Genomic DNA, 23,290 nt, shown 5'->3' with positions numbered 1-23,290 from the left:
ATATCTTAATTTATAGTTTTCTTTTGCCTTCTTGTCCCTGCAGTTTTTGTTTAGCTTTGACAACTTTTTTTTTTTTTAAAAATAATTATTAACATATATAATTTTTAATTTATTTTATTAAATACATGATCAGTTAATAATTAAAAAAAATAATGTTAAAAAATCGTTAGTGATACCTACGTGTTCTTTTTTCCATGTTGAAATTTTATTTTTTGATCCAGTCAAATGACTAGCGGTTTCTAATAGGGTGAGGGCAGGAGAGACTAAACTGGTATACATGGAAAGAGAAATCAGAACGCAGGCATAGGAGTTCTGCCGTGTGAAATCAATGACTAATTTCTGGTATTCGAAGCTACGAGACTTGCGTGTTTTGGAAAGCAGCTCTCTGGAGATTAGTTAGTTATGAGTTGGGCCACGCAGGTTCAGTTTTGGTCCACTTTTCTATCTAGTGAGCTGAAACTTGATCTCATATGTTTTTTTTTTTTTTTATCTTTTTTATTTTTCATCATTGGAATGCTTGTTTCGGGTTAGGTGCTTCTTTTGGTTTTTGAAAATGTTTTCAGCAAAGAATGTTTGAAAAATAAAAACCAGTTTGTTTTTATATTTCAAATGCGTTTTTTTTTTAAATTAAAAGTTTTTATTTTTCTTTGTTTTAAATTTTTAGTTTTAATGTTTTTAGATAATATATTGATGTTAAAAATAAATTTTAAAAAATAAAAAATATATTTGTATCTAAATAATACTTTATAAAATAACCACTATTACAATACTAACAGGGACATAAAATAATCAATCTAGCTATAATGCTTTCATTGGAAAGTAGACTAACTAAACACACCAACTAAAAACGAATGTCAATTTGTTGCCTATCAAGTCAAGCGGTGCATCGAATGTAATAACTGACCCCATCTTGGTCAATATAATGTTATTATCCTTGAAAATCAACTACCCTCCTTGATTACGAATTGGAAATCAATTTTTTTTTTTTTTTTTTACCAATAGCAGGTGGTTTTCTATCTGGCGTATGTCTTGATAATAATAATAATAATTATTATTATATGCTTAAATTAACTTCCGCTGATGTTGCTCTAATACCTACTAATGCCCCAAACGACGGTGGCGGCAAAGGAAAGGCACCGTGTCAACATAAAAGTGAGAAAAGGAATATGCTTCGTCTCTAGCTCGAAGGAAAATTATCAAGGGTTCAACATGCATCCAATATCCATTGTCTAAGCCTTCACGTCCCTTCGTTCTTTGTCTAGGTTTCAGGGCATTGACAAAAGATTTCTTTGACCAAGGATTTGAACAAGATTCGAGCTATTCTCCTACTTTGCTACGTTCTCATTATTGCTAGATCAGCTTGCATCTCTGTATCATGGCTCGAGTTTATTAGCAGATTATAGCTCATGAGGTACGTGCGTTCGCTTCTTCTTTCTTCTTCTTTATTATTTAGAAAATTGATATCTGCTTTTAATTACTGCTTGTTCGGCAAGGGAAGCTTAGATTACATTTTCCTCTAATTTTTTCTTTTTTTCTTAATTTCATGACAAACCCAGAATTTTTCATTACAAATTAAGCATGAAAAACATTAGGTTAGGAATCAAGACTTGTTTAATATGTACCTGGCTAGGTTATTTAAGCACGGATAAAGTTTTTTAGATTTTTAAACAGCTAATTTAGATACGTAATTCTATATATAATATTTTTATTATTATTTTGATTTTAACATAGTAGAACTAATATAGTAAAACTATAATATTTTTTTCTGCTTGCATCAAAATCATATATTTCATTCTTTTTTTTTAATATTAAATGTATAATTTTGTATCTTTCTTCTTTGTCTCATATAAGATTCTTAAAATGGAAGCAATTCAATATGATATTATGACTATGGTATATAAATTATTTACGTGTGATCAATATATTTAAGTTTTAACAATTAATTATCTTCTAAATCTCTCATTATTTTTAATTTAATATTTTAAATTCAGATGAGAGAGGAAATAGCAAGTGCCAAGTAGTTAAGGTGTTGTCATTTTTACATGCACTAAAATCATGTTTATTTGTCTTAAATTTAATCATTTAAATTAACTCAAGGAGAAATATGAAGAATAATAGAAAATTTGGGAGAGGATCACAATTTATTAAGAACTTGTTTGTTTTTGTATTTCAAAAAAGTTTTTTTTTAAAAATAATTTTTTAATTTTTTTTTACTTTAAATTTTTTTTGCATGTTTTCAAATTATTTTAATATGTTGATGTTAGAATAATTTTTTAAAAAAATAAAAAAAATATTATTTTAATATATTTTAAAATAAAACAATACTTTACAAAATAATTGTGCCGCAATCATCTCCAAAAGTTGGGACTAATCCTCATGAAATTTATCAAATCAACAAGTGCTTCGCTATACATAGACGAACATTACTAGTTTGAAAAGTATAATTCAACCATGGATTAATGATTTAATCGGTGATTGATAAATTGGAAGATTGAGAATGCTAAATTAATTGGATAGGTTAGAAACCCATTAATTGGCATTTATGTATCTGTCTCCCAAAAGTTTCTGTAGAAAAAATCCTTTTGATATTTTAGATTTAAAAATTAAAAAGAAAGAGGATCACGATCTGTATTTAGAAAGTAAAATTCAACCATGTCTGTGTGGCCTAATTGGTATTTACGCGTCTTTTTCCAAGAGCTTCTCTCGGTCAAATCTCTTCATTATACGCGCCGGCCGTCAACAAAATCCTTTGCCTAGGATGATCTATATTTATGTGTATTATGATTTTCTCATGATTCTTATACCTTTTCAATCTCCGGAACACGACTGATATCCCTACCGGAGAATAGCCCGGCAACTGTTATCCAACTTTTGAAATTAAGGTTCTAGTTTTTTATTCAGTTATCTAGATGAGAATGGACTCTTGGCAGCGCAAGGGCTCCCTTAGTAGTAATTTAATCTGTGTTTCTCCTAGTAATTAATACAAAAACCACACACAAGCATGGCCTTTCTTCAATTACCTGGATTCTGGCCTAACTATCTCATGCACCAAACAGTCGTGGCTAGAAAGTAAAGAAATCACACGTAATACACGCAAAGATTGAAAAAAAAAATTAACTTATTTATGTATATATGTATCATAAGCTTTCAGGTCTACATTCTCGACAGAGTGCAGGAGGCAAACTTTGTTTCCTTTTTGGTAAATGCAGAGAGTAATGAGCATTGCAGCAAATTTGGCATAATTATTGGAGGACATTAAGTCCTATAATAAGGTGTCTGGTGCAGAGAGAGAGAGAGAGAGAGGCAAGAATTGATCATTTGACATCATGGGTTCTGGCAAAATTTTGTGCACGATATTGTCTTTGTTTTCACAATTCATGGCTGCATTCTCTAATTTGCAGCAGTATGAGAATCCAAGCATGGGTTTTCATGGAGGTGAGAAAGGAACTGGCAGCAGCTTGTTGTCCGAAGGGGTGCAATTGCATATTCAAAAAGACTATGTAACTCTCTGTTTGGACTCATTTTCGCCAATTGATTCTTGTTTTCGAGCAGAAGTGAAAAACAATGGAGTCTGATCCGCTGTTATGTAATAATGAGAGGGTTATCTACATATGCAGGTGGTTTTGGACAATGGCATACTCCAGGTCACGTTATCAAATCCAGGAGGGCATGTCACGGGAATACAGTACAATGGCCTCGAGAATTTGCTCGAAACTGACAATGGCGAATCTGATAGAGGGTAAGCACTTTGTACAAATGCTTTAGTCTTTTCTCCTTTTTTTCAATCACCAATGACCGTTCTTGCTTTAAATTAATTTGCAGCAAAATCCCCACCACAAAATAATTTTTTTTCTAGACAAAAAAAGAGTTATGTAACCTGTTATTAGCCTCATAAGTCATACTAAGTTCGTGACAATTTTTTTTTTTTTTTTTTTTTGTGGTTAATTAAGCTCACGACTTCATGTTTACATAGGTACTGGGACGTTGTTTGGAGCGGGGAAGGAGTTACACGAAAAAAGGGTGATTTGGACAGGTATAAATGCTTCAAAATCTCTCGGGTAATAACTAAAACTACACAGCAAAATGATACCTGAAATGTTTGGAAAAAGATCTTTGAATTCTCCAATTCTGTAGCATTTTTGTTTCAATCAGCACTCATATTAACTTCAATGGTTTTATTGTACTACGCAGACTGGACGGAACCAATTTAACTGTAGTAGTTGAATGTGAAGAAAAAGTTGAGATCTCCTTCACGAGGATGTGGAATTCCTCACTTCAGGCCAAGGTTGTCCCCTTGAACTTCGATAAAAGGTATTTCTGCTCGGAATAGTCTTGAAGCTATCAACCTTTTATCACTTATTCAAGATTGATTGTGATATTAATCAGGTTTAATGAGGCGAAATCGTTTTTTTGGTTTCTTCTTCTTCTTCTTTTGAATTAAATGCAGATACGTAATGCTTCGTGGGTCATCAGGATTTTACACATATGCCATTTATGAACATACGAGTGGCTGGCCTGCTTTTGATCTTGATAATACCAGGATCGTGTTCAAGCTTACGAAGCAAAAGTACGGCACTTAACTTTTCCAGCTCAATTAGTGCGAAATTCCGTTTTCTTGACCACAGTTTTTGGACGCAGGTTTCGCTATATGGCCATAGCAGACAACAGACAACGTTATATGCCTCTGCCTGAAGACCGGTCACCAGAGAGAGGACAGACTCTAGCCTATCCAGAGGCAGTCTTACTTGTCCACCCCGTAGAGCCTGAATTTGAAGGAGAGGTATCATTTTCTAATTATTTTATTAAATTCTGTTGGTGGGTATTTTGTTTAAATTCTAGGGATGGTGAGGAGGGATTGAGGAACAGGGAGGGAAGAATTTGGAGTAGACAGGGGTACTCCTCCCCTACGCTTGTAATAATTTCTAATAGATTCATGAGTGCATGTTTTATAATGCTATTGAAATTGATCTTTTAAATGATTTTTTTTATTTTAATAAAATATTAAATTAATATTTTTTTCAATATTTTTCTATTACTCCTATGAAAAATACAAAGAAAAATATTTTATAAAATAAAAAATATTTCAAAAAATATTTTAAAAACACAACAATATGTTTTCGCGATGCAAAAGCTCTTTTAAAAAATAATTTTTTTTAAAGTTTTAGATTATTTTAATGTGTTGATATTGAAAATAAATTTTAATAAAATAAAAAAAAAGTATTTTAATATATTTTTAAATAAAAAATATAATTTTTAAAAAATTATTATAATAATATTAAACTTGCTATTAAAACGATGCCGACACGCCACGCCCCTCCCAATCGAAACTAGAGGTTCTAGCTCACGGAAGGATCACTATTTTTTCACATACTCGTGTTTTTTTCACGGTAAGCAACACACGTGAGTCTTGCAGCAGATAACATTTTGTGTGGCGAATGAATTTTGGTTAGGTGGACGACAAATACGAATATTCCTGCGAGAGCAAAGACATTGGTGTTCACGGGTGGATATCGGCCGATCCGCTTATTGGTTTCTGGCAAATTACACCGAGCAATGAGTTCAGAACGGGTGGGCCCCTCAAACAATTCCTAACTTCCCATGTGGGCCCCACTAATCTTGGCGTAAGTGTCCAGATTTTCCTTCATTTGGTCCATGACCAAGAACACCAGCAAAATGCTAGCTTTCTGATGCGCTTGATCACCACCAGGTGATGCACAGCACTCACTATGCGGGAGCGGACGTCACAATAAAAATCGGGCCTAAAGAGCCATGGAAGAAAGTGTACGGCCCAGTTTTTGCTTACCTCAATTCTCTCTCGGATGGAAGGGACCCACTCTCACTCTGGGAAGACGCTAAAAAACAGGTTCTTCCTCAAATTACTTCAGGGAAAATCCCGAATCACGAGATTTTCTGCTGCGTCTCACTAATTTAATGATTCCGATCCTTTGAGAAGTGATTTCAAGAAGGATGTTCGGTAGAATTATTAGCAGTACTCATTTTGGATTATCTTAAGCACATATGCCTTGCAATTGGGCTCTCTACTGGAAATAGAGAGAATAACTAACATACAATTTGATTAGATGATGAATGAAGTTCGTATGTGGCCCTACGACTTCATAGCTTCAGAGGATTTTCCACCGTCAAAACAACGCGGTAGCGTCGGTGGCAGATTACTGGTCCTAGAGAGGTAACTTCATGTCAATTTTCCAGCAGAGAAAGTTTATTAGTTACAATTTACACGGTTTATACTCGCCTAGGTGCGTTTCCAATGCAACGATATCTGCAGAAGGTGCTTATGTGGGGCTGGCAGCCCCGGGAGAAGCTGGCTCCTGGCAGCTAGAATCCAAGGTGACCTAATTTTGTATAGTATTTCTAACATTTTGGGTATCGCATCGATGTTGAGCTACTCATACATGCTTAACACGCCATTTTTCACATCTGGCTACCAGGGCTACCAATTTTGGACCAAAACAGATGAATGTGGAAATTTCACAATCAATGGCATACGGCCCGGTGACTACAATCTTTATGCATGGGTCCCTGGTTTTATTGGAGATTACAAATTTACTTCTGTCATTAACATAAACTCAGGTCTTGGTTTTTCTCCCGCCCTTAATTAATCTTTTAATTTCTTGTTTTGTATATCCGATGGTTATGAATGTTGAACGTGTAGAGCAGGTTGTAACATTGATGTCGGTGATCTTGTATACGAGGCTCCAAGGAATGGCTCCACGTTGTGGGAAATAGGTTTCCCTGATCGTTCTGCCGCAGAGTTTTACATTCCTGATGCAAACCCAAGATATATCAACAAACTTTATCTCAAACAGGAAAGGTTAGCTCCTCTGGTTTGTCTCAAGCAACCAGTAATGGGTACCGGCAATTTTGGTTTTATTAGCTAAGGTTATCGAGCACAAGATGTGTTCATAAGCTCTTCTTGCTAGCAGGTATAGACAGTATGGATTATGGGAAAGATACGCAGAGTTATATCCCAAAGCAGATTTGGTTTTCACAGTTGGCAAGAGTAACCATACAACAGATTGGTTTTTCGCTCAAGTTACAAGGTTTCTATTTTAAAATATTAATTAGCTAAGATATTGGGCTTTCTTTTTTTTATTATTGCTGTTGAATAAAGCTGTCAATTTCCTTTGCATCTGCATCGCAGGAAGAAGGATAATACCACATATGAAGGCACTACATGGCAAATAAAGTTCTTGCTGGATGAAGTGGATGAGCGCGTAGCATATAAGCTACGCTTGGCGCTGGCAACAGCTAATGTTGCCGAATTGGAGGTATAAAACAGCTTCAAAGTCTTCATTTTCCTGATGAATGTGAAGAAATGGGGTTACTCGGTAACGATCCTCCTCACCGAGAACTTTTTTCTTTCTTTCTTTTCAAGGTTCGGGTGAACGAGCCAGATGCAAATCCTCTGTTTTCAACGGGAAAGATTGGCAAGGATAACACGATCGCAAGACATGGGATTCATGGGCTTTACAGGCTATTCAATGTTGATGTTCCCGGAGCTCAGCTTCTGATAGGAAATAATACCATTTTTCTGACACAAACAGCCAGTACCAGCCCTTTCCAGGGAGTTATGTACGATTATATTCGCTTAGAAGGTCCGCCACCACCACTTTAAACCCTTTAGGAGATATGATTTTTTTTAGGGAAAACAATAGCTAGCTCTATTTCTTCAAACGATTATTGGCGGAAATCATAATACAGGCGTACACCTTTTATAGTTTTCTAAGTAGTCATTTGAACTACGCTACTTCATGGGTGAACCTCTTTTTTTTTTTTCATTATAAAAATTATTTATTAAAATTATATCATTTTGTTTTTTTATTATAAAAATAATATTATGTTGTTTTTTTTTATGTAAAAACATAATACCTACCTAGGTTTGGGACATGTTGGCCGATGGACTAACTCGTTAGATTAAATAGATTTGGTCGGGTTAATATTTTATTTGTTCAAATTAAAACCCGACTTTAGATAAAATTTCAAGCCGTTATTGTTTTCAAATCAACCTGCTTGATTGGATAGATGCTCCTAAATGAAAATTGTAAGAAAACTTAATTGGAGTTGGCTTAATGTAAGAAAAATGTAGGAAAAAAACTATAGGTTATACGTGCAAAATGCAATAAAAGAAAAACGACTTTAAGTTAAAGACCGTTAATCATAATATTGTTCTGTTGTGCTGTGAGGTTTTCTCCAAAAAAAAAAAATAGATAATATAATTTTATTACTTGATGATCTACTTCTTTTATATACCATTACGATCCTTCTATCAACTTCCATTAGTGATGGATGGTCTATGATGAAAGCTGATTAAAGTATAGAATGGTTGCAGATACAGAAACAAGGAGTGAGGGATGAAATTGGGATAAAAACTAGCTAGAAGGACCAAATACAGATAAAATTAAAAGTAGGGAGACTAAATACGCCATGAATTCAACAACGAAGAACAATTCTTCCCATCAATTCTTTTCTCATGGCCTTCTTATCCTATACTGAGGCTTCCTACTTAGCGACTCTTGCACGACTGAATCAAATTGGAGGTGACAAAAGTAAGCGATCCTTCAAGTAAAAGAATACTTTCTCTATAATTCTAAGATTTGCTCGTGGACAACCAAATCTTGTAAGCCTTTACACTTGTATCCATTTTTCCAAATTTCTAAGCAGTGACAGTATATGAACAAGACTTCCCCTCTTAAAATTGATATCTTTGCGCTATAAATTTGTTTCCTTCTCACTTCTTTGTTTGTGGAAGACAGCTAAGTCTAGAGTATTTCTACTGTGGTTTTCTAATTTTTAAATAATATAGAGAGAGAGTATTCACACACAGTTTTTAAAAAAACTTATATATATATATTCAAAGAAAGTTGTAAATATTACCACAAAAACCTCAAATCTTACTTATAGAACATCATATAATTGAATGATTTTTAAAATTCATTATATTTATTTTTCTAAAAAAAATAATATAAAAAGGCCTGGAGTATCCAGCCCAGGCCTTTAAAAATAATGCCTAGTATGCATGCTTTTTAAGATAATGAAAGACATATCATCTACGCAATGAATTTTGATCACTTTATATAACTAGAACACTTGAAGTTCTTTTACTTTAAAAATCTAATTCTCAACTTTTTTCACCTAAAAGTCTTTTTAAAAAAACCTTCAAACTTTAATAATCTTATTTTTTAAGCCAAAACACATTTTCATTGGCCCAATAACTAAAATTCAAATCAAATCTAACTTCTCTTTTCTTGCCAAGGCTAACCTATTAACATTAAGATTGAGTTTTTGGTCGTCGAAACGTGATTGTATGAAAGCTTTTTCTCTCCTGTCCCTCCACAGCAGTATTCTCTCATCTAATATCAATAAGTAGGGATTGAAATGTAAAATAAAAAAAGTTTGATGATTGAAATTGAAGTTTTGAAAAAAGGACCAAAGTGTAAAATGACGTGCCTCCTGAACAGTGAAAATGCATAAAGCAACTCTTTTTTCATGCTATCAATTTTAGTCTATTTTCTTTCTTTTTTTTTTTAACAGAACCCTGCAACTGCATTTCATTACAGCATTTTTTTTTTTGTAAGGTAGAAATAAGCTTTGTCATGGCACAAACGCCAGAGCAAGCGAAGCGGAACAAACCGAAATATATAAAAACATTCCAATATAACATGTGAGCACTGAAAAAACAAAAAGATAAAGTTGTTTTAGTTTATTTCGTAATCGTAATGTGACTTCTCTTCAGCTTTCTGGGAATAAGTTTATGAAGGGCCACGTTACAAGGTAGAGCTTCAAAATGCTGCTCGTTGCCAAGTTAATGAACAATTGAAATAAACTAAAATTAAAAAATTATAGAATGAGGGATGGCATCAGGATAGAATGATTGCAGATACAGAAACAAAGGAGTGAGGGATGGCATTAGGATAAAAACTAGCTAGAAGGACCAAATACAGATAAAATTAAAAGTAGGGATGAGACTAAATACGCCATGAATTCAACAACGAAGAACAATACCTCCCATCAATTCTTTTCTTATGGCCTTATTAATATATATTTTATACTGTGGTTTCCTACTTAGCGAATCTTGCACGACTGAATCAAACTCAACAACATGTTGGAGGTGACAAAAGTAAGTGATCCTTCAAGGAAAAGAATACTTTCTCTATAATTCAAGCCTTTACACTTGTATACATATGTCCAAATTTCTAAGCAGTATATGAACACGACTTCCCCTCTTAAAATTGATATCTTTGTACGTAGCGCTTGGCCTGCTCGCTATAAATTTGTTTCCTTTTTCACATCTTTGTTTGTGGAAGACAGCAAATAACTCCAGATCATCATGTCAACTCCAAGGGTGCAGTTGCTCATTGAAGATCAGCATGTAAGTAGTTTACTTCATAAGAACTTCGTTCATAATCTCGTTTGATAGTATAATTTAAAATGTTATAGGTGGGGCATTCTGGTTATGCAGGTGGTTATGGATAACGGCATTCTTCAAGTCACACTGTCAAACCCAGGAGGAATTGTTACTGGCATTCAGTATAATGGTATAGACAATTTGCTTCAAGTTCTTGACGTGGAAACTAACAGAGGGTATGTATGTGACACCATTTATATTAATATAAAATAATAGTTATTGAACTTTTAAAATGTTGAACCATAAATGAGTATACAAAATTATTTCCTATGCATCCAACTGGGAATAGCCAAATTTTCTTTGACAAAAGCAAGAGTCTACAAGTTAGTTGATTAAAAATTGTTGCTGTGTTGGATTGGATTAGATATTGGGACCTTGTTTGGAGTCAAGCAGGAAGCACAGGAACAACAGGAACTTTTGACGTGTACGTCCACTTTCTATATATCTACATGAACAAGCCATAAATACGCTCTTCTTCTTCTTCTTCTAGGTTATAGCCTCATTTCGACTATCTAAACACGCAGGTTTGAAGGAACAACTTTTAGGGTTATAGTGGAAAATGAAGAACAAGTAGAAATCTCATTCACAAGAACATGGGATCCCTCCCTTGAAGGCAAATTCGTTTCCTTAAACTTGGACAAAAGGTGCATTCCTGAACTATCTATTTAAGTTCTCCTCGTAAATAAATATTAAAAAAAAAAAAAAAAACGTCACCCCGACGTAAATCACATATTCAATATTGGTAAAAAAAAGTTGATCGTACGTAAGAAATGGTGCTGTGATGTGTTTTTTCAGGTTCATAATGCTTAGGAATTCTTCAGGATTTTATTCCTATGCCATTTTTGAGCATTTAGCAGACTGGCCTCCCTTCAACCTCCCGCAAACCAGAATTGTCTTCCAGCTCAGAAAAGACAAGTAGAGATATTATATACAGCTTATCAACATTTACTTTTCTTTTTTTAATGAGCCTGAAATATTTGCGGGCATTTGGAGGTTGTGTTAATTTAAGTGAATTAGTAATTAACTGACGATGGGAATTTATGGGGGCTTATAGGTTTCACTACATGGTCGTAGCAGACAACAGGCAAAGACTCATGCCACTTCCTGATGACAGGCAACCTGAAAGAGGTGAGCCCCTAGACTTTCCCGAAGCAGTCTTGCTTGTTGACCCAGTGGAGCCAGAGTTCAAAGGAGAGGTACCTATTCCACCATCATCCTATTTTGAATTTGCTTCTCCCTCAGTTAATTAGCCGGCACTGATGATCAATTACTAATTTGGAATCCTGATATCTAAACTCTAAGATGTGTACAGATATCCATAGTTTTGTGTTATGATCTTACAAATGGGTGGCATCTAAATTTCTTGTTTGCAGGTAGATGACAAGTATCAATACTCATGTGAGAACAAAGATCTCCATGTTCATGGGTGGATTTGCTTTGATCCACCCACGGGGTTCTGGCAAATCACACCTAGCAGTGAGTTCCGATCTGGTGGACCACTCAAGCAGAACCTTACCTCCCATGTTGGACCCTATACTCTCGCAGTAAGTCACTCACTGCACTCTTAGTTTGATTTGCCTGCTAAGCAGAATAATCGCATCAGTCATATACTTTAAAGCTTTAGTTAGACTTTCAAATTGGTCACAGACAGCATAGATGTGCGTTTCATGTGATAACTTCGTAAATGCCTCAGAAATTAGTATGAAAATTGATGTAGCCTCTAATTATTGCCATGCACAACCAGATGTTTCTCAGTGCTCATTATGCTGGAGAGGACCTTGTGCTAAAACTCAACCCAGGTGAACCGTGGAAGAAGGTTTTTGGACCAGTTTTTATGTATCTTAACTCTGTTGTGGATAAAGAGAATGCACTTTCCCTGTGGGATGACGCTAAAGAACAGGTTCAAAGCATAGAACTTTTATTTATTTATTGATACATTCAGAATGAACCGGGAGGTTTTTGGCTTCTTATCCTACAGGCAATAACACAAATTTCTATCTTAGTATTTGAAGGAAGTCCACTGTTGGCCGTACAGCTTTCCAGCTTCTGAGGATTTTCCATGCTCCGATCAACGTGGTAAAATCAGTGGCAGATTACAAGTCCAAGATAGGTATTTACTTCTTAGTTCCTTGTGACTTCAATTTCTGGAAAAACGACAGCATTTTTGGTTCTCTAGATGAGCCTTTTCCTTTTCCTTGAGTTGTCTAATACCCCTAGGATTTCTTAAAGTAGTCCGTTGCCCTCTTTTGCTATTATTTTCCCATGCTAGGGAAATGAAATGAACCTTCTATGTATGGGCTTGGTAGGTATATAAGCCATGAATGCATAGCTGCTAATGATGCTTATGTGGGGCTAGCACCGCCAGGAGATGCTGGATCGTGGCAAAGAGAATGCAAGGTGATCTAATTTTCCTAGCATCTTAAACAGATCAATTCAAGACAACAGACTATTTCATCAATAAATATCAATTTTCAGCGTAGCTTATTTATCAAGCTATCAAGTGGATCTTAAATCTTATGCTTATTAGGGATACCAATTCTGGACCAAAACAGACGGGGACGGCTCTTTCTGTATTGGCGATATACGCACCGGCGACTACAATCTTTATGCATGGATTCCTGGTTTCATCGGCGATTACCGTAATGATACTGTTATTACAGTAACTGCAGGTCTTAATATTTCACAATCTGCTTCACTCCGTTAACATCCTCAATTCTGTAGTATACATCATCCAGCACATTGTCTGACAACATGCGAGGCAGGTTGTGAAATCGATGTTGGTGATCTTGTATATGAACCTCCAAGAGATGGTCCGACAGTGTGGGAAATAGGCATACCTGATCGATCTGCTGCAGAGTTTTACATTCCCGATCCTAACCCAAAGTATATTAACAAACTTTTCATCAACCATCCTGACAGGTTAGCCCTTGTTATTATTTTAACTGTCACGAACAAACTACAAGGGCAATTCACTATTGATCGTTGCTGTGATGTCCGGTAAAGTTCCGACTGTTCTTCTATATTTTCAGGTTTAGGCAGTATGGGCTGTGGGAAAGGTATGCTGATTTATATCCTGATGGGGATCTGGTGTACGAAGTTGGTCTCAGTGACTACAAGAAAGATTGGTTTTACGCTCAAGTAAACAGGTTCAACTCTACCATACTGGGTTTCAATTTCACTAATCAAGTCACTTATTTGCGTTGTCTATGATCTACCATGACAAACCTATGGACATCAAATAAATCGTCCAAAGATGTAACAAATTCTCTGATGAACCCATCCTGCCCTGTCACGTGGCCTGTCTCCATGAAAATGATAGTATAATGCTTAGCTAGCGGATAATTCGTGTCCACTATGAGCTAGTGGTTGTTCGAAAATAGATGCGAGGCATTTAGGCTTGATGTTTAGTGCACTGCAGGAAGAAAGATGACGGTACATTAGAAGGAACGACATGGCAAATCAAGTTCAAGCTGGACGATGTAGATCAAGGTGGCGCGTTCAAGCTACGATTGGCACTGGCAACAGCCAACGTTGCAGAACTGCAAGTATGGACATGACAATCGATAGAACTCTCCTGCATGATTACTTTCAATGTTTTTTCCTCCGACTTTCTTTGCCTGTGGTTTGACACTGTTTTTATTCTTAAAAGGTTAGGATAAACGATCCAGAAATAGATCCTCCCCATTTTTCAACCGGAGAAATTGGGCATGACAACACAATAGCAAGGCATGGAGTCCATGGCCTCTACCGCCTTTACAACGTAGATGTGCCAGGCACGACGCTTGTGGAAGGAGACAACACCGTGTTTCTGACACAAACACCTAGAACCAGCCCTTTGCAGGGCATCATGTATGATTATATTCGCTTAGAAGGCCCTCCACCATGCACCTGATTCCAAGCAGACACTTTGATTTTATCTTTCTTCAACATTCGACAGGAAGGATAAAACATCAACTTGGAATGTTTGCACAGGGAATCTATTGTTCTTTTCCTTTTTTTTTTTTTTTTTTTATTAATCTTTTGTAATGAACTGCTTTCCTTCTTCCTTGGTAAAACCAACTTCTTCAATTTCTGATAGTTCCCCGTTAAATGTCATAATACTGTATAAGAGAGTGCCAATGACAGGCTACCTTACTGCATATCCAATAAGTTAATTATTGGATGATTCCTGGGTTAGGTTCCCTGCACTCCTTTATGTTGGTGACAAAACAACAAAGAAACAACGACAATAAAAATAACAATAACAGCAATAATTAAAATACTACCCTCCTCTATTGAAAGTGTGATTTGAATTGAAGTGGAGGATGCCATAAAAATTTGTCCGAACTTGGCCTTCGACGCTGGCCAAGATAAACAGTCCGCCCAGTTGTATTACCCAAATTTTTTGCAGATAAAATCAATAAATATTTGAAAATCGTGTTACTTAAAAATTTAAAAATTAAAAAAATATATATATTTTTATATCGTTTTATATGTTGTCAAAAATATTTTTTTTAAAAAAATTATTTTAATACATTTCTCAATAAAAAATATTTTTACTGTAATCACTATTACAGGGGTATTTAAAAGTATGATTATGGTTGTTTTTCAAAGTGTGTTTTACCCCGAAAAATATTAAAATAATATTTTTTTTATTTTTAAAAAATTATTTTTGATATCAGCGCATCAAAATAATATGAAAATATTAAAAAATATATTAATTTAAAATAAATAAATAAAATTTAAATTTTTTAAAAAATATTTTTAAAACACAAAAACAACAAACCATACATATTCTCAGTAAAAAAATTGTCATTCATCATCCAGTAATAAAGTGATTGCGTATATTAAACGGAATTCTCGCCAGATGGGCAGAAACGTGCTTATAAGAGTACTCGAGAGAGAGAAATCCAATCATGAACTAGGGCCTTCTCAAACAGAGCAACGAGACTCGCTGAGGGGTGGGCTTGGGTTTTTAGTAGACTTTTTTAGCCTTGTGATCGCTTAGTTTCGAAAGCCTTTGTCATTGTCAGTCAACTAAGCTAGGACATTCTAGTTCCTTCACTGGACTTTGGAGAGGCCACATATTATAATAACTTAGATTTTTAAGAACTTAGATTTTTTAATTGAAATCAATATGGTATCGAATAGTAATATCAAATCTTACTATTTCTATTTTTTTCATTGAAAATTAAATTCATATAAAATAATATGAATCTATATAAATTTCAATTTAAAAAAAAGTACAATTATTTTTAAGATTTTATTTATCTATCTTTATACTCGTTAGCTCCACTTAGGAAAAGATAAGATGAGCTTCAGTCCCAATATCATCACGGTAGAATTCCTCATCTCTCGACTGTGCTTCCCAGACATTTTGAGAATCAAGCAAAATAAAGGCTACAAGCAAATTAAAGGTTTAATTTGCCAAGACAGATTCCCTTTGACAAATTCTACACGCATGCTTGTGATATAAACAAATTAAACAATTTGAACAGATCATATCTTCTTCATGCGTATTTCATGGTGTTACAAGCCCTAGTTAGCATCATGATATCATCCATATCCTGTAGGCCCCTAGGCGCTGGTTGTGGCGTTAGGCTCAAACATTGTATAATGTCGATGACTTCTGATGCGAGCCAATGACTTTTGCACATGGCGGATCTTGAAAGGTTCTATAATGCGCCAAGCAGTGGTGACGACTGAGTAAAGAATTTGCAAATACACCAAGCTCGTAAAGAATGCTTGGCCCCTAGTCTAAGTGAACTAAAGGCAGTTATATATGGATCTCTTACAAGTCATATAACCTCAATCCTTTGCATTAAGATTGAAGAGGTAAGACTTGAGATCAGACCTTTTATATTGGCCCGTGCTTGTGTTTGCTTAGAAAATTAACTGCTGCCTCAGTTACAAGATCAAAATCGTTATACCTCAGAGAGGCTCCACAACTTCATAAGAGCTCCATCATGTCAAACCAAGGGGTGCAGTTGCATATCCAAGAACGTTATGTAATTCAATTTGCATGCTGCCTTGTTTTTTCTTTTTATCTTTCGCGTTTTTTTTTCCTGTGTTTCTCACTTTTACGTGCAACCATAAGTTGTGGAAGATGCAAATATGAAGTAAAATGGGATTGTTCTGAATTTTGTACGTGACACTTGAGGAAATTTGTTGTTTAATGCAAGCAGGTGGTGATGGATAATGGCATACTCCAAGTCACATTATCCAAACCAGAGGGAATTGTCACTGGAATACAATATAATGGCATCAGCAATTTACTTGAAGTTCTCAATGATGAATCCAATAGAGGGTACATGGCATTTAAACATAAATCACGATATTTATCTGTGTGTTCAGTTGCCAGATTTATACTACTGGTCGGAATATGCAGGTATTGGGATCTTGTATGGAGTAAAGAAGGAAGCACAGGAACCACGGGAACTTCCTATGTGTATGAAATTGCTTTTCTTTTTAACTGGTTCCATAATGATGTTTCTAGGTTTTTCATTTCGAGTTATTTGCCTTGTTACTCGCTACATTCACTTCATTTTTCCAACTCCTTCTTGTCACATTTCCCCTTTCATTTTGGTACCAAAATGTTATAGTTACCTTAAGTTCTTCCTCGTCTGTGCCACCATTCAGGATTAAAGGAGAAAGTTTTGGAGTGGTGGTAGAAAATGAGGAACAAGTAGAAATCTCATTCACTAGAATGTGGGATCCTTCACTAGAGGGCAAGCTTGCTCCCCTGAACATAGACAAGAGGTAATTGGCTCTGGTTTATATTTTCATCTCAGTAGGCGTGACAAAGGTTAAAAAAGCTGGCGACCTAGGCTTGTGTTAATGTTAACAATAACGATGGCTTTTCAGGTTTATTATGCTTCGTAATTCCTCTGGCTTCTACTCCTATGCCATTTATGAGCACTTCGAGGAATGGCCCGCTTTCAACCTTCCCCAGACCAGGATTGTATTCAAGCTTAGGAAGGACAAGTACGGAAGTTTAGTTTATTCTGTGATAAAATTGTGTCAGCAATACTAGAGTCACTACTGTAGTTATCAAGCCTACTAACTGCGTTTAGGATGGATTCAAGCTCTATAAACCATATCTAAACCAAAAGAAAGTGAACTTTAAAGTGATTTCTTTTGTTTTGAGCAAATAGGTTTCACTGCATGGCAGTGGCAGATAACAGGCAAAGAAGCATGCCATTACCAGAGGACCGGTTACCAGAAAGAGGCGAACCCCTTGCTTACCCTGAAGCCGTCCTACTTGTCAATCCTGTGGAGGATGAATTCAAAGGAGAGGTAATTCTTCACAATCCTCCCTCCATGTTTAACAGTTTTACACAACTATCTGCTGTGTGCTAATTGTTATGGAGTGTCACACAAACAAATAGGCTGCTGTAAATTCAGTATGAGGAATTCCTTAATTTCTTCTCACCTGAAGTTACTCTGACCTCAAATGATCACGTCATCATAAATATTCATTTAAGTTTTGACTGTAATAAAGTGCAGGTGGATGATAAATACCAATACTCGTGCGAAAATAAAGATCTTCAGGTTCATGGATGGATATGCGTCAACCCCCCCGTTGGATTCTGGCAAATCACACCCAGCAATGAGTTCCGATCTGGAGGACCTCTAAAGCAAAACCTTAGCTCTCATGTTGGTCCCATCAGTCTTGCTGTGAGTAGTTTGGACTCTAGGAAAAAACGGAGATCTTCCGCTCTAGGACTACGATGTTTAGCAATAATTTATGTTCTCACTTGGAACTTTTCTTCAAGGATTGATATCCAGCTCATGTACCTGATTAAAATGTTTTAAAATCAGATGTTTCTTAGTGCCCATTATTCAGGGGAGGATATGGTGCTGAAACTCAAACCGGGTGAGCCATGGAAGAAAGTTTTTGGCCCTGTTTTTATCTATCTCAATACTTTGTTGGATGATGAAAATGAACCACAATGGCTATGGGAGGACGCCAAGGAACAGGTCTAAGACTCATAGAAACTCTATATTCCTTTTCCTAACAAACTATGCTACTAAAATCTTGTAATAAACAACGACTTATTAAATATTCAGATGTTAATTGAAGTTCAGAGTTGGCCCTACAGTTTCCCAGCTTCAGAGGATTTTCCATCATCAGAACAACGTGGTTGCGTCAATGGTCGATTGCAAGTTCAAGACAGGTAGAGATATTCATTTTCCAGGCTTTAATTTGAAGGCTTGATAAGTATTTAATCTGAGCTTGATGTAATAACTAAATTTGTCCAGGTTTATTAGTGATTACTGTATACCAGGCAATGGTGCCTATGTGGGGTTGGCACCTCCAGGAGACATTGGATCATGGCAAAGAGAATGCAAGGTAAATCTATTCCGTAAAAATGCCCCCGTACCGATAGAACACTAGTGAAGAGATAATTCATGCCCTTTTTAGCTCTATTTTAATCTTTATTAATTGCCCTGAGACTGTTTAATAAGCTAACTCAAAGATCAAGACAAAATTGTCCGCAATAAAACAGCTCATAGTCCGATTAATTGTCAAAGTAGAGCAAGACAAGTTAGCCTCCTTACTTCGGAATACCATTATGTTCTTATACATGTGGTTCATTTTCCAGGGCTATCAGTTCTGGACCAAGGCAGATCCAGAAGGATATTTTTCCATTAACGATATAAGAACTGGTGACTATAATCTTTATGCATGGATTCCTGGTTTTATTGGAGATTACCGAAATGATGAAGTTATTACCATAACACCAGGTGCGGTTTTCTGTCATAACTAATGAACGTCTTTCCGGCCAATATGAGTTACCTTTTAAATTCCGATGCTTTTGGATTTGTCCATTTCACTGTGTGGCAGGTTGTGATCTGGACTTGGCTGATGTTATATACAAACCCCCGAGAGATGGCCCTACACTGTGGGAAATAGGCATACCGAACCGTTCTGCCGCAGAATTCTACATTCCTGACCCCGATCCTAAGTATATCAATAAACTTTATGTCAATCACCCTGACAGGTTCTCTATCCTTGATGCAGATAATTTACACATTTAAATGATGGGAGTTGATTGTTAACATATAGTTTAATGTGAAATATTCATTTTCTTTTCTCTTCTCAGGTTCAGGCAGTACGGATTATGGGAAAGGTATGCAGATTTATACCCTGATGAAGATTTGGTTTACACGGTTGGTACAAGTGACTACGCAAAAGATTGGTTCTTCGCTCAAGTTACAAGGTTTGATTCATCCTACATGTTTTTCTTCATCAGATTGACAGATAAATTTTTTAGAGGGAAATGAATCCAAGACACTTGCATCATAAAAATGATCGTCATCTGTAGCTCTGTTGCTCATGGGGTTTGATGTTTTTTTCTCAATTAACAAGCTTTCTATGCATTTCAGGAAGAAAGATGACAATTCATATCAAGGAACTACATGGCAGATCAAGTTCAAACTTGACAGTGTACAAAACAGTGGATCATACAAACTACGATTAGCACTTGCAACTGCAAATGTTGCTGAATTGCAGGTATCATTCTTCTCCTTCTCCTTTCTTCTTCTTCTTCTTCTTCTTTTGTAACTCCTTTCATTTCCTTTTGGTTTATCCGGATGTTAATTTACTATTTAATCACCTCTATTAATTTATTCTTAAGGTTCGCATCAATAGTCTAGAAACAAATCCATGGTCAACTGGAGTAATTGGGCATGACAACACAATTGCGAGACATGGAATTCATGGACTCTATTGGCTTTACAACATAGAAGTGCCAGGTTCTGAGCTCGTGGAAGAGGATAATACTATTTTCTTGACTCAAACTATGGCCACCAGCCCTTTCCAAGGAATCATGTATGACTACATACGTTTAGAAGGCCCCCCATCTTCTAATTCTGACAACTAACTTAGAATTTCATTTCCTGAATAACAAATTGTCAAATTACTAGACTTCATCAGTTATATGATATCAAATTGTACCGGAAGAAACGTTGACTTATACACAAAGCCAATAATATTGAGAAACTACAAAATGATGTCTAAATATATTTATTTGAAGTGTTTGTGTACATATCTTATTTTAATATGATGACACATAATCAAGCTGGGTCAGCTGTGCTCATCTGATTTTTCCAACAGTGGGTGTAAGTTGCTGTCAACAATTACAACACAGTTGATAAGTCTTTAAAACAAGGATGTTCTAATATTGCCTTGTGCAGGTTGGTGCAAAATCTTGCAGTGTCAAATTAGAGTGCTGTAGCTTATGCTTTGAGGTGCTTTTCAAAAATGTATTTTCCTTGAAAAAGCAATAAATCGATATTTTTTAAAATGTTTTTAGATGATTTTGATATATTAATATAAAAAAAAAAACAAAAAAAAAAAACATCATTTTCAAGGAAAAAACACTTAACACCACAATACCAAACAGGCATTTAAGAAAAAGGGTTTCATCATGGATTAAGATTCCGATTCCGTTTCCCTCCCATTTGGAACCTCCGAGACTGTTTTATCAGAAGATGTTAACTAGGTAATATCACTTTTAAGAGGGAAAGTCCTTTCTGGTCTTTCAATCTTTATGCGCTACTAATATTTGCTTATCATAGATGCTGTGTGACTTATACATCGAGATATTTTCATCATTTTGAAATGGGTTCTTATTTCATTTAGTTCCAGTGAAACGTTTACCAGCACTGAAATAGCTCAAGTATGAGAAAGCATAAGAATTTCCTAGGCTCAAGTTTAAATTCTGATAACTAGCTAGTCTTGCCTAAATGATGGATGCCCATATGTACAGATTTTAAATTTTTTTGTCTCTTGTTATGATGTGTCTTTCCTTGCTTGCAAACTTAAAAGTTAAGAGCTTGACAGTCAAATACAGCTGCCTTTATCACAATGCATGAATCTTAGGCAGGTTCAGTAATGAGGCATTTCATGTTGACCCTTGTATTGGTAATATACCTCGTGCAACCACAAGCCTGTTATAATGTGTCGAGAGTTAAAGCCTCCTGAGCATGGTGCACTTATTGTTGCACCCTATCTTGATATCTGAAACATGATTAGAGTGCTCAGCGATTTTAGTTATTGAGTGCGCTGCAGGTATGCTGTGGATTGATTGTCAATTTGCCAGATCTGCAGATAGTTGCTGTTGCCTCATAAACACGGTTACCTTCTATGGCTCCAATAATCAATTGTGCTGCCTTTTAACACCACACACACACACGTTATAAAATGTACTTCTTCCCCCAGACAGCAGTTAGTTAATACTATTGGAGTTCCGGGAGACGAGGAGGTAAATGGAGTTGAGTTCCTTTCAAAGTTCACAAAACTATAATATACGTAAATTCTAAACTTCTTTTCTCTGTAATTCCAACTTTCGTCCTTCCTCTTTCTGGATAATATCAATGGAGATGCACTCTTGATTTTCAATTAGTTCCAATAATTTGTCAACAAGCAATCATAGAATACTGGCAGAAGCTAGACCGCAAACAGTTGCGATTTCTCTCAGGAAAGTGAATAGCTGCTTGCTAGCTTATGTTCAAGAATGACATGGTTTAACTACATGACAAACATCCCTAGTGGGAATTGATGGACCGGATATTTTTCTAGAGGAAGAGATTCTGTTAGAAAGAAACAAAAATGTACGAAGTGGAGATCAGGAATCCTCCAGATTAAAGAGAGAGAAGATTAAAAAGAAGCATAGTGTGACTAATTCAAGAGTGCTTCTTTGATATCTTTAATAAATAAACTCTCAGCCACCATCACATTTTAGCTTTATTGTTTTGTATCCACTAACTGGGTCACTGCCCTTTTCAATATTCAAGCTAAGCCCTTCACTTTAAATTTTCTCCCTAACTACAAAATGTTCAGTAAAGTAGGTGGCATCAGCATACTTTGCTGAAGTGAGACATACTATGTCATTGCTCCCTGTTAATGCAACAAGTATTTGGTTTTGCTCTCTGTTTCTCAGTTTTGATGCCTATTTTATCTTTCAGGATATAGCAAAAAGCATTTTTTTAAAAACTTGCTTTGGGTGGAAATGTTACTAAACTGCAAGCAATACGAGAGATGCTGTTCAACAAACCTGTGCACCTTTGTCTTTGGTACTATTTTTTTTATGATTTGACCGCTTACTCATACGTACGTGTGCTTATTTCCTATAAAATGGTTTCTGTCAGTAATGGTTATCCTTGAATGATGCCACAGACTTCTGACTTGTGATATTCGAAATGGAAATTCGTAACAAAACTAAATTTCCACTCTATAAGTTAGGGAAATTCTGACTTGTGTCATTCCTTTGGCCCTGCAAATATAATTTTTTTCTCTTGTATTTGGTATAAATTCTTGTGTGTGCATGCCAGTGTGTGTGACATATATGAGAGGTTATGGGCTAATATAAAGAGGAGCTCAAATCTTCCTCTGTGAACACTCAAAACAACAGAACTCAACATGAATTTCATAAGGTTAGAGCATTACTGAAGTTTTTTGGATTGGCATAATCTGCTACAGTGATTTTCAGGTGAAAAAAGAAAAGCGATTCCATTTACAGGGGATATAATTGTTTTTATTTCTCCACACGTTTGGGCTTCAAAATGGAATGGAATGAAATAGCATATGTTAGTTGTACGAGAGCCAACTTGAATCATGAGAATCTATGCATGCCTGTATTGATCCAAGAAGTCATTTGCGGTGATTATGCTTTTGTAATTCAGACAAAGAATCCCTTATCGGGGATACCTGTGAGATACATGCAGAGGTAAGCCTTTTTCTTTCTGTTTTGAGTAGAGTGTCGTGTATCTCATCTGATTCTGTCAATCCAACAAAGATTGTGAAGGGCTTGGGAGAGACTTTGGTGAGGGCATATCCTGGACGAGCCACGAGCTTCTTTGCCAAAAAATGCAATTTTA

The 23,290-nt window shown here is 35.7% G+C and overlaps 3 protein-coding genes across 9 annotated transcripts; all 3 read left to right on the top strand.

The window, feature by feature from the left end:
• Positions 1-1,133: 1,133 nt before the first annotated feature.
• On the top strand, positions 1,134-7,747 carry LOC118031287 (uncharacterized). Of its 7 annotated transcripts, none has more exons than XM_073412395.1 (16): positions 1,134-1,411; positions 3,405-3,500; positions 3,618-3,739; positions 3,974-4,058; positions 4,192-4,311; positions 4,448-4,567; positions 4,639-4,780; positions 5,451-5,621; positions 5,708-5,863; positions 6,081-6,187; positions 6,258-6,348; positions 6,450-6,591; positions 6,679-6,832; positions 6,945-7,061; positions 7,163-7,289; positions 7,397-7,747. In XM_073412395.1, the coding sequence occupies exons 1-16, from the start codon at positions 1,407-1,409 to the stop codon at positions 7,634-7,636; spliced, it is 1,995 nt and encodes a 664-aa protein (XP_073268496.1). In that variant the 5' UTR covers positions 1,134-1,406; the 3' UTR covers positions 7,637-7,747. The 7 variants fall into 7 exon arrangements, with proteins under 7 accessions (XP_073268496.1, XP_073268495.1, XP_034891541.1 ...); XM_073412394.1 differs by having other exon boundaries at positions 3,402-3,500; XM_035035650.2 differs by having other exon boundaries at positions 1,135-1,411; positions 3,974-4,033.
• Positions 7,748-10,232: 2,485 nt separating this feature from the next.
• LOC118031290 (uncharacterized) lies at positions 10,233-14,509 on the top strand. The gene is made up of 15 exons (XM_035035653.2): positions 10,233-10,390; positions 10,481-10,602; positions 10,791-10,850; positions 10,951-11,070; positions 11,222-11,341; positions 11,481-11,622; positions 11,800-11,970; positions 12,171-12,326; positions 12,430-12,536; positions 12,733-12,823; positions 12,954-13,095; positions 13,189-13,345; positions 13,456-13,572; positions 13,845-13,971; positions 14,076-14,509. Exons 1-15 carry the CDS (start codon positions 10,349-10,351, stop codon positions 14,316-14,318), a joined length of 1,917 nt encoding a protein of 638 aa, XP_034891544.1. The 5' UTR covers positions 10,233-10,348; the 3' UTR covers positions 14,319-14,509.
• Positions 14,510-16,159: 1,650 nt separating this feature from the next.
• Positions 16,160-20,419, top strand: LOC118031286 (uncharacterized). Its single transcript, XM_035035644.2, has 15 exons — positions 16,160-16,413; positions 16,591-16,712; positions 16,794-16,853; positions 17,045-17,164; positions 17,270-17,389; positions 17,560-17,701; positions 17,912-18,082; positions 18,227-18,385; positions 18,476-18,582; positions 18,668-18,758; positions 19,012-19,153; positions 19,254-19,410; positions 19,513-19,629; positions 19,796-19,922; positions 20,047-20,419. The coding sequence occupies exons 1-15, from the start codon at positions 16,372-16,374 to the stop codon at positions 20,290-20,292; spliced, it is 1,923 nt and encodes a 640-aa protein (XP_034891535.1). The 5' UTR covers positions 16,160-16,371; the 3' UTR covers positions 20,293-20,419.
• The last annotated feature ends 2,871 nt before the right edge of the window (positions 20,420-23,290 follow it).

This window comes from Populus alba, chromosome 11, assembly GCF_005239225.2.
Source record: "Populus alba chromosome 11, ASM523922v2, whole genome shotgun sequence".
NCBI lineage: Eukaryota > Viridiplantae > Streptophyta > Magnoliopsida > Malpighiales > Salicaceae > Populus > Populus alba.
This window is presented reverse-complemented; position numbering and strand designations above follow the sequence as displayed.